Raw genomic sequence first — 12,009 nt, 5'->3', positions numbered from 1 at the left:
CGCGGCTGTAATGATCGTGTGCTGTGTGCCAGGCACGCTGTGTGCTCAGTCACCGGTCAGGGCACACAGGGACAGAGGGAGCTGGCGGGGGACAAGGGGGGAGGCGCGTTTAGCGTGGACCCGCTTCTGGTTATTGGTTACAGAGCAGGACTTACTCAAAGCATGTGCCACAAAGTGTCACCATGTATTCATCTTCAACTATCTCTGGGAGACGACAAATTTTTAACAAAGATGAACAAGTTTCCTTCTTGTAAGAATTCTCAGAACTTACTACTGGGTGGGCCCCTCCACCGCACAGCGTTCCCGCATGCATGTGGAACCTTTTTTCAAAGGGACAGCTTGTACTTGAGACGGGTTACCATCTCAGGGCAGGAGTAACAACAGAAAAGGCTGACGTTTTACATACTGAAATGTTCTAAATCTTCCTGACAATAAATTTGGGGATTTTTATAAAAGTCAATGGTCTTACACATGAAGATCTCTCGAACAATTCTGGGCGGCCACAGGCTACCAGCTGGTTCTGGCGGCGAGAGGAGCGGGTGGATCGCCAGAGGAAGCCGATCCTGGCCGCCCCCGCCTCCCCCAGATTTCACGGTTCTCTTAGGAACTTCAAAGCTGTGCCTAAGAACTCAACCAGGACACGTAAATCCACACGTGCCCTTCAAAGAGTAAAGTCCTTCCAGCCAGGAAGCAAATGAAGGTGAAAGGTAAGATGACTAGGTCAAGGAACTAAAACTAAAACCTCTCTGTTTCTGTGTAAAAAAAACCAAACCAAACAAACAAAAAACACTTACAAAAATGATGCATTATAAAGATGGCGCTGTGGACGGAACTGTGTCTCTTCAAGATACCTATGCTGAAATCTTAATTGCCAGTACCTCAGAATGTGACTAACTGGAGAAAGGTCCTTCGTAAAGGTAATTAAGGTAACAAGAGGTCATATAGGTGGGCCCTAATCCAATAGCACTGGTGTCCCTATAAGAAGAGATCAGGACACAGACACACAAAGAGAAAACACCATGTGAAGACACAGGGAGAAGACGGTCACCTACACGCCACGGAGAGAGACCTCAGAGGAAACCCAGCACACTGGCAGCTCACTCATGGACCTCGAGTCCGCAGGATCTCGAGGAAATAAACTGCTGTTGTTTAAGCCACGCAGTCTATGGTATTTTGTTATGGCAGCCTTAGCAAACTAATAAAGATGCCAAAGTAATGATACTTTGAACTCAAATTTCACATGCACTTTAAATACACTGGTTCCTTCTTATATAAAGCTGCAATAAGACATGTTATTAAAACTCCTAAATTGTGTTGTCTAATAAGGTAATTTGCTAGCATTATTTTATAAGGTTAATTACTCTTCAGATTTAACCTCAAACTGACCATCAAAATGTCATACTTCACATTTCTGATACTACCACATTCTTGGACGTTATTTACTAGGGAGTCAGGAGGCTTCAGAACTAACCCATCATAAAATGGCATTTGGGTCATTTAATATTTTTGGCCTATAACAAAAATTGCTAAGTTAGTTCAGATATACTTTTCTTAGGTTTAAGAACATGCATCTAAAAATACCACTAAATCCACTGTTAAAAGTGTTAAAACTTTTAACAACAAATGAATAAAAAAAAAACCTTTCACCAAAAGTATACTCTCTTGAACTTTCCCACCACAAACACCTGGGAGCTTTGTGAAGCTAACGCAGGCTGCTTTACAAAAACAGGAGAGGATGATCTGAAATGGTATCCTGGATTACTATATGGCTTAGAGAAATTTCTTAAAAAGAGGTACCTACCATAGAAAGCAAGTCTAAATATTTAATAATTGTGAAATGAACTGCCCTACACACAAAAATTACATCTGTCCAAGGCCCCAAAGGGCAACCATTTTCCATTTACAATGAATTATACTTGATTTCTCCAAGGAGAGATTTTTACATGCTGGGTTAGCGAGCCACGCTACACAAGAAAGTAAGATAACTAACCATCCTGCCCATTACGTGAGAAAGGTATGCCTTTTTGGACATTTTACTTCAACCTGAGTTAACAAAATACAATACTTCATTTTAGGTTTTCTTCTTCCTAATATGGTTTATACATTTTCTACTTTTAAAACTATTTGTTTAGTAAACTCAGAAAAGTATCACTAGTTTGGAAGGACAATTTTGTAAATAGGGGAATCGATTTTCAAAACTTTATCTTGGGTCTAGAAGTACACTATTTCAATTTTGATTTATTTAAAGAACCAAAAGTCAATTTCATCATATTCTTTTAAATATGACTTCTTAGAATTCCTTGATCTTGGTACTTGAGAAATACTTAAATACTTAAAGTAAAACACATGAGAGGCAAAACTAAAATGTTATATTAAGGTTCTGACAAAGCAACTGAAAGGATATTCATTGTGGAGTTCTAAATTTTGTTTCCCATGGCACTCAATAAAAGATTAAAAAATTTTAATTCATTTTTTAAAAAAGAAAGAAACGTTATACATCTATGAAAAGCACTAATGAATACTTACAATAAATAAAAGTTAAAAAGAAACGATCTGTATTTACCTGGTAGATTAGTAACTAGCTGACCTCTGATAAAATCATCTACTTCTTCTGGTTTTAAGTGGTACTGGCCATCTGGTTTTGCTTTCCTAGTTGCCATTCTAGCCAGGAGAATATTAGAACCTATAAATTTTTTTTAAAAAAAGGAAAGAAAGAAAGAAGTCATTCAAGAAATATTCACAATTATTTTCAAAATTTCTTAACAAAGACATCTACAGACAGGTTACCTATCAAATTTCTAAAGAGAATGAAAATAATGTGCAACTTTGATCATTTCAAGCACAGTACACAACTGGCAGAATTCTGTTAAGTATTACAGATTATAACCAGCATGGTTCCTGGACAGATGTTACCTTCTGTTCCAAAGCACGTGACATTTCAACATCTCCTACCCAGGTAAAGGAATAGAGAAAACAGTCCTAATCTAAGATTGGAGGTTTATAGGAATTGTGGGCAATGATCGGCAATCAGTTCATTTTACCAACCAATGTTTATCTGTTTGTTTGTTTTTGGCCGTGCCACGTGGCTTGGGGGATCTTAGTTCCCTGACCAGGGATCGAACCCGGGCCCCCTGCAGTGGAAGCGCAAAGTCCTAACCACTGGACCACCTGGGAAGTCCCTCATTTTACCAACCAATGGATCCACGCTGGGTAGAAATAAGGCCAAAGAAATGCCATTGGACTTGGGGGGGGAAAGCCCAAAGAACCAGATGTCTCACTGTATGATCAGAACATGTGGAGGAGAAACTGAGGGTATGAGCGCCTTAAAAAAGAAGACAGACAGTGACAGCGAGGTCCAAGGTGTGTGAATGGGCACAGACAACTAACGCAGGGCAGAGAGAAGGCTACTGGAGCCCGAGAAGGTATCAGGCATCTGAGAAATACCTAAATGGGGTCAGATGAACTTCTGTGTAAATAATAAAATCTCCACGAATTACAGAAGACTTCTATAAAGCACATATCTTAGTTTTACTTACATTAAAAACGGTGTGTTTTCCTAGGGTAAATGTATAGATATTCATGAAGAGAAAAAGTACTGGAAAGGCACACTAAAATGATAAAAGTGGTGAGTTCTGAAGAAAAGAGGGCTGAGAAGTGGAAACATCATTTGGGATTTTTGTCTTAATTATGTGCTTGAACTTAAAAGGACATATTCATATCATCCCACTTGTAAATTTAAAATAAATACAATTTACAACAAAGAACTAAACCTGTGCCTGCCAGTGGACTCCAGAAGGCAAGTCCTAAACGAATGCTGAGAAGGGTGTGCAGGCCACACACCAGGGAGCCAAAGGGCGGCCTGCTCGTAACCGGAGGGATGCTGTTAACGTGTTCATCATGCTCTGTATGTTCTGCAGCTTATGACGTTCTGACGTCTTAAAAATCCCTCTGACGGGGAGTGCCTGCCCTCCCAGGGCTGGTTAATTCCTAAAGAGAGCAAGCAAGTTCCTGGGAGTGCGGCTCTCACACCCACGCCAGACACCCCAACCATCTCCTAATCAAACTCACTTACAAACCCCAAGAGAGGCTCTGGCCTAGGATCTCCCCTCACTCCCGCTTCCGCCTCCAGACCTGCATGTGGTGCTCCGGCACGAGGCCCTGCGTGGGGCTGCACGCCCTGCCCTCCTCTCGGGACAGGTACGCAGTAAAGATCTCCTATGGGTAGAGGCACTGGGCTCGTTCAGACAGGAGGGACACAGGGAAGCTCAGCGTGACAGAGGGGGCTCCAGAGCACACAGCTGGGAGAGTCGACAAGAGGAGGACCGATAACGGGAAGGGCTGAGGAAGCAAACACTGGGCTTAGAGACAAAACAGATCAGGGTTGGGGGGAGGGGATAACGGGGGGGGGGGGGGCGGTGGATGAGTCAATAACAGCAACTTCTGGCCCCGAGAGAGAGTGAAGACAGGGCTGGCTGAGCGGTCCAGGAAGCTTCAGAAAGTAACTGAGTTACCACAAGACGCAACAACACGGAACTCCAAACCCCACTCACACTGCACTGCCTTAAATACCGCCTCTGTTCACTTGAAAGAAATACTGTTGACATACATTGCATCCAATATTCCCCATTTTTTTTTTTGAAGAACAAGAAATATTCCAACTTGTTTATTCCAAAGATGTTATCAATCATTTACTTACGTTTCCAACACTTTCATCTCATGCTTTGCCTAACTGTGAGCCATGCTGAGAACTGTTTCAGAAGTGGGAGACCTATGCGGTACGGCGATAAAAACGAAACCTAAACATCACTCCTAAAAATCAAGTGGTATTCAACGATCCCAGAGCACTGCTTTGAGGAAAATGAGTAGTACAAGATACGCTGGCTACTAACCGATTCCCACAGAGGCAGCGCATTTAGTCTGGTCTTTGATTTCCATGCGGACAGCATTTGCAAATTCGTCAGGAGTGAGTCTGGTCTCTGCGAGGATTTCAGTGATGTCTACCAGAGCTTCATCACAGCTGACAGCTTCGATGCTGTGTGTGTAGCTGCCAACACAGAGCAAAGGCAACGAATCACAGCCACAGCTTAACATCAAGCAGCCACATGTGGCAAAACAGGCTTCCTGTGGTATCTTTCTTTGACATCTCCTTACAAGACTTAAAATACTAAAACTATTAGCATTTTAATTGAACTGGCCCAAGTGCCCCTATTTAGTCACTTAACTTTTAACTGCAAAGTTAATCAATGTTTTCTCTTTTTCCATATTAACTACCAAATATACAACAGAAATGACCATTTCAATTTCTCTATACTGAGAATACCGCTGTAAACCTCTGAATAGTTGAAAAGTAGTAAGTGAATTGGAATTGTCACAACATTTAATTTCAAAAATGTTCAAACACGATTTACCAGAATCCTTGAGGAATAGAAAGATCACACAAATCAAGCAAGCAACTGACAGTCTCCTAAACAAAAGCGCCCAGGATACAGTAGGATATGATGGCCAGTCACCCAGATGCCTGTCCAGAAGGACACCAGCAGCACTCCCTGCACGTGGAAATGCTTTGAGTTTTGATTGTTGTTGTTGTTTGGTCATGATCTACTCACACAAAGGACTGTTTCACTTCTCCACAGAAGAGGAAGAGGAAGAGAAGAATCACCATGTGGCTCTGATGCTAATTACGTATGTGGACCACAAGGCCAGCAGAGGCCTCAGGACCAGAAATGGGTCTTCAGTAATCCGCCTGGTAAAGTACCAGGAGGGCCAGGCCTCGCCTCTCACTACACCTTACTGTAGGTTATGAATCAGATTAATTGCTATCAACAATCATTTAAGAAATGAGTGTTTTGTTAGGCTTAACTCCAGAGAGAAATCTGCAAGAGCAGAAGGGTATTCCTGATATGAAAGCTGCCCTGAGGCGTGGAGAATATGAAGCAGAGGCAGGATTTCCAAAGGTGGAAGGAGAACAAGGAATTTTTTTCCCCAAAGAACAGCCACGTGCCACTAACAATGTCTCCACCCACTAAAATTATATGACAGCGTCCGCCAAACCCCCTGATCTGAGGTTCAGGCTGGCTGCCCGCTCCAGGGCCTCCGTAACCAGAACACGGCAGCACCCAGCTCAGCCCACATGCGGTGCTGCTACTGACCGCAGCTTTGGGACAGGACTTGAAAAGCACGCTCTCCACTTGGTCACACTGACATTCCCACGCTGGGGTCTTCAGGACAGCTGTGATTGTAACTGGCTTACCATTCAGCCCTAAGTCCACAGACTGATGCCAGATAACTTCACCTGCCCCTCTGCGTTTCTCTCTCCTGCTAAAGTAAACTCCTCAAAGGCAGAGCCCGGATCTGACTCCACTCTCATAGGATTGGCAGCATCAACAGTGGTTTGCACTCGGTAGATACTCCATAAACAGGTGTTCAAAATAACGCGTAAGAAAGGAGAGGAAGAAGTGAAGATAGAGGCAAGAACCTCCCTTAGAACATCAACACAGCCCAAGGGTTGGCGGACCCTGGTCTGCTGTCTAGAGACCTGTTTTGGTGAATAAAGACTGAAGGGAGCAGAGCCAACCCCGCACCTCGTCTGTGACTGCTGCCACTGTCCACGGCAGGGCTGAGCAGCTGGGACAACGACCTTATCGGCCTTTTACGGAGAAAATATGCCAGCTCCAGCTGCAGGGCATACAGGGACTGACATATACTTATTTCAAATTTTGAGTTTTGAATTAACATTCAATATATCTACACTGTAAATATTCTAAAAATTAATCTCTTTTTCTCAAGCCAACTAATGACCCACCTCGAAGCTACAGCTGACCCTTGAACAACACTGGTTTGGACTGCACGGGACCACGTATACCTGGATTTCGTCAGCAGTAAACACTGGAGCGCTACGCGACCGTGGACACGGAGGAGCCGCGGGCACAGAGGGCAGCTGCAGCGACACGTGGCCCTCCACCGCGCGGAGGACAGCACCTCACCACCCCAAGTTGTGCAAGCGCCAACTGCACTGCTAGAACCTTTTATAAAAACTATCTTCTGGCATCCCTAATGATTTTAGAGGACACAGGGTTTGACAGTCTCTACTTGTTAACATATAGTTCTCATTTTAAACAAAACCATAATTCAAATGTAATAAAAGAGAATAACCAGGTTAAAAACTCCAATCCTTCAGCTGTCTGGTTCCACGGAGGGAAACCTGGAACCGCTGACGAGAAGTCCTGCAGGCAGAGAATCAGACTGACACCACCACCAGGGAGCAGCTGAACAAGCCCAGCCGTGCAAACACGTCCCTGAGGCCTGAGCCATGTTCCTGGAGGTGCTCGTGGGAAGGAGAGGGGCCGTGACACCAGAAGCCAGAGGAGCGGGTTCCCGGAAGAGAGGAGCGCCCAGCAAAAGTGACCCCGACAGGCCTGGGCAAACTGTACTCTCTTCAACATTAGGTAAAAGCAGTAAAGGAACAGACAGGAGAGTGAGCGCAGCACACACTGTACCTGGCCAGTGTCTCATACATTGTTCGTGCAACTTCCTTATACGCGTGAAAATCATAGGGGACAGCCTGAAGATTGGGACAAAGCTGTTTCGCTTGCCCGAAAAACATTCCATTCCTAATGCCAACTTGTCTAGAGAAAGAACAAAATACAGTGGAGGTTAGACTAGGAATTTTTAAATGCCAAATCAAGTATCAAATACTGATAGTATCTCCCCAAGCCACTGATACACAATTTTCATTTAACTCCATTCTCATGAGGGGTAAAAAACAAGCATTAAGACAACTTACAGGTTTGTTTTCCCCCAAAAGGAAACTGACAAGATTGTCGGATGCGTGTAAGTGACATGTGCAGATGTGCCCAAGTACGTTATTCAAAGGCCAGGTTTGGCTCCTGCCTCTGTGAAGACGTCTCCTGAGACTCAGACCTCTGGCGCCTGTGCAGAGATGCCAGCATACCACACGCCGGTGATACCACAACCACCGCAGAGCAGGAGCGTGCTGTCAAAACGGTCTGCTTCCCCTCACACGTGGCCCGGTTCGGCCAGGGCTCAATCCCCCAAAGACAAAGAATATCAACAGCAGAACCACACAAAACAGCGCTATGCGACAGACAGACACAGTGTACTCATCCTATTACCACCCAATTCCCAATTGACCAATTCCAAGCTCCTGCGGTGGCTGCACAGTGGCTGGGATGCCAACAGCGTTGGACATGGTGGGACATCACTCTGGGCAGGGGCCAGGGTTCCAGAACTGTGAGGGACCTAATTGAAAACGGTAAATTTCAAACCTTTTGCGTGTCTCCACGCCCCACTTACCTGTGGTAATTTGGAGCATTCAGCACAAAACTGTAATTATGGAATTATACATAATGAGTACAATTCCATGTTACTACTATGCAATGAATCGAAAAAGAATCTTACAGTAAAAACACAAGCAGATAATAATAAGCAATGTTTCCCCAGATTACATACTCATAGGTGTAAACACATCAAATGGTTACTTTATACATCCACCCAATAAAGACTGACTCAGTGCTCACTTAGTACGGAGGTGTGCCCTGTGGCACAGAGGCCTGTGGCGCCTGCCCATCCCAGACCACCAGTGAGAGCCAAGAAGGAAAAGACTCCGCCAAGCCATTCAGATGAAAGAAATGCAAAATGACATGCATTTTTAATGTATATAAAAACAATAATAGATCATCAGACTGCAAAGCCCAGAGTAGATGAGAAATATCTAATAAGACGGGAAAATGACAGTAAAGGAAGAGATGATTAACAAATCATGGTAAAGAAAACAATGCTTTCATTCATTTAACAAAAATTTATGTCTCGGGCACTATGTGAATAAAGCGTATCCCATGACATCCATGAGGGTGACCTGCACTGGCCTAGGAGAGGACGGATTCAAGGTGACGGACCTGGTTCATAAGGCAGGGAAGTGTGTGCAAAGGAGTTTACAAGTCTACAGAGAAGTGCAGAAACACGCTAAAACGTTCCAGTAATGCTAGATACATAGGTTCAGCATGTAAAAAAGCTAAACTTACAAATTAAAGGTAATTATTCATTTTTAAAGGAATGTCTTACATAATTCCTGTAAGCACAATACTCTTATATTTACAATAAATTCATTTTCAAATTTTTCACTTACACAAAAAATTTCAGGGACATATTACTTAGAAAAATATAATACATCAACTTATGTACTCATGCATACCTACATCTCACAGAGAAATGTTTAGGGATCACTAGACACTGTAAGGAAGTTAGGAACAAAAAAAGGGTAAACCTCAGAGGCTTCCCATAACTAAGGGAAGCAAAAGACCTGGTGGTTGGGAAATTAGACTTGTTTCATAGAAAATAAATGAGTAGGAATTCCCTGGCGGTCCAGTGGTTAGGACTCATCACTCTCACTGCCAAGGGCCCGGGTTCAATCCCTGGTTGGGGAACTAAGATCCCACAAGCCATGCAGCACAGCCAAAACAATAAAATAAGATAAATAAAATAAGATAAGATAAATGAGTAAAGACAACTACAAAACAGCTTGAAATAACTTCACTACGGTGACATTTATTCCTCTCATATGAAGTCTCAGGCAGGAAAGACTACCAGTACTTCATAAGCTGCAGAAACAGTTTACTCCCAGGTTTAAAGTGAAGGCAGCACACTCCTTCTTCCACGTGCTATATGCTCAGACAACGGTATTTGGTGTTGCATTAGACAATATTAAAAAAAAGTAACCAGTAAATCACTGTCACTGTCAATTCAATATACCGAAGGACATCCATACCACTAATTAAGGATTGTAAAGTGTCCTTACAAAAGCACGTGAAAACAGAGGTTTAGAAATGATTTGCTCTTAAAAATTTATGATTCTAGGATATTTGTATATCATTACCTATCCGTCTACATTATCCACCTTCTAACTTAGATGCATAAAGCTAGTTCTCTATGGAAAGTGTGAATATATTCTGACCTACATATATACATTCTACCTTCCTGTGACTTCTACCATCTCATGTTCACGCTCCATCCTTTGCTGACCCCATTATTATAAAGTCTGTGTCTACTGAAAGCTCACCAATGCCTAAAGCTGGGATGAACGCGCCCACAATACAGTCCCCATGCCAAGCCCAGAAACGTTTCTCTGATCCAACTGTGATACTTATTTTTAAAAAAACCTTCTCACTTAAGGAAAATATAACTATTAGGTAGCCACAAAAAAAAAAAAAAAAAAAGGGTCTTCAAGAGACCTTCATTAGGAATAGCCTTCTAGAAAATGAAAAATTACAATTAAAGGACAAAAAACCCACTGCTGTGGGTTTCATGTTTTTCTTCGCCAACTAACACAAATTCATTTTCATCACTTTCTGCATCTCCTTAAAATAAACATTTACTCTCTAAGCAACACTTAAATGGCTTGCTACACAGCATTTGGCCCTCATATATCGTCACCCCAATTATTCTGTAGCACATTCAGCTTGACAATCGCCATCTGTGGTACAATACAAAGGCACTATCCAAACACCAACAGAGGCCCGGAGCCCAGACACATCTGTGGCTACTGGACTCGAAAGCCACCAGGAGCTGGCAATGCTTCTAACTTTGAGGTGGCCTTGGTGCTCACTCTCCAGCCAGCGTCCAACCTGGGCCGCCGGGAGAGAAGGGAGATCCTGCAGAGGCAGTACAGAAAGGCGGCACTTCCGTTTCGCCAACAGCAAAACCCAAAGACTGAGCATGTGTTTCTGGGTTTCATCACACCCTCCAGATACGGGACACGATGCCCAGTCATCATAAGCACACTGCCTGTAACTCAGCAGGGGGAAAAGACTAGCCTACTGAGCACAGCGTAAAATCAGCTCTCAACTGCCTGTGCTAATAAAAACATAATAATGCAAAACGTATTTAGATCTGACGTATCTTTTTCATTAAAGTAAGGTTCAATTCCTTGGCTACATTATCAACTAACAATGAAAAAGATTAAAACATAATTCTGTCAATGAGAAAGGCAAAGTTAGTTCAGGAGTAAAAGTCTGACAAGTCATAAACAGAAAATAATTTAAAATATTTTACGGACTTCCCTGGTGGCGCAGTGGTTAAGAATCCACCTGCTAATGCAGGGGACAAGGGTTCGAGCCCTGGTCCAGGAAGATTCCACATGCCACCGAGCAACTAAGCCTGTGTGCCACAACTACTGAGCCTGCGCTCCAGAGCCCGCGAGCCACAACTACTGAGCCCGTGTGCCACAACTACTGAAGCCCACACACCTAGAGCCCATGCTCTGCAACAAGAGAAGCCACCGCAATGAGAAGCCCGTGCACCACAACAAAGAGTAGCCCCCGCTTGCCGCAACTAGAGAAAGCCTGCACACAGCAACAAAGACCCAACACAGCCAAAAATAAATAAATAAATTTATATTAAAAATTTTTAAAATAATTATGCATGTTTGAATATAATCCTTTTTTCTTAAATATCCTTTTTATAAAATAATTGGCAAGATTTAAGCAAACCACTCTGGTTAGATGATGTTGCGTTGAGATACTTTTTGTTCAGACTGGACTTGCTTGAATAACCCCAACTTTAAATCAAGACTGAAAAATGTTATATATATCAAGTTGTTGTATGCCATTAATGTTACATGTCAACTATATCTCAACTTTTTAAAAGTATGAATGACTAAGCCATAAAGACACTATCTAAAAGAAAAAAAGGCTGAAAAAATGTAGCTGATGTGACTTGACTCTGTAATTAGTAAATACTTTAACACTTGCCAACAATGTGTAAATAAATGCTTGCTGTGCTATAAAGGTAAAAATGTTTGTGTTCAGTTATCAAGAAAGAAAAAATAAAGAATACTCTTTTAAATTAATCACTTCATTATTACAACTATAATAATCGATTTTTAAAAAACGATTAATTTTTTTAAAGTATGAGGAACATATGATATATATGTCTGTTTCTTCTAGTACTAAAACAGCTGGTTGTAATTAGGATTAGTGCTAACAGGTTGACAAC

The 12,009-nt window shown here is 42.5% G+C and overlaps 1 protein-coding gene across 7 annotated transcripts in view; it reads right to left on the bottom strand.

Annotated features, from left to right (window-relative positions):
• The window catches only part of REV1 (REV1 DNA directed polymerase), a 92,648-nt gene that overhangs the window by 18,407 nt on the left and 62,232 nt on the right, over positions 1-12,009 (bottom strand). For 6 of the 7 annotated variants that reach the window (XM_059943211.1, XM_059943213.1, XM_059943214.1 and 3 more), the window contains 3 exons: positions 7,497-7,625; positions 4,890-5,044; positions 2,564-2,683 (listed from right to left, as the gene is read on the bottom strand). In XM_059943211.1, coding sequence (XP_059799194.1) covers positions 2,564-2,683; positions 4,890-5,044; positions 7,497-7,625 — 404 coding nt within the window. Of the gene's footprint in view, positions 1-2,563; positions 2,684-4,889; positions 5,045-7,496; positions 7,626-7,783; positions 8,353-12,009 lie in introns of those variants that run through there. The other variant, XM_059943217.1, reaches the window with a different exon arrangement.

The sequence above is a fragment of the Balaenoptera ricei genome, chromosome 13 (assembly GCF_028023285.1).
Source record: "Balaenoptera ricei isolate mBalRic1 chromosome 13, mBalRic1.hap2, whole genome shotgun sequence".
In the NCBI taxonomy this organism is placed as follows: Eukaryota; Metazoa; Chordata; class Mammalia; order Artiodactyla; family Balaenopteridae; genus Balaenoptera; species Balaenoptera ricei.
This window is presented reverse-complemented; position numbering and strand designations above follow the sequence as displayed.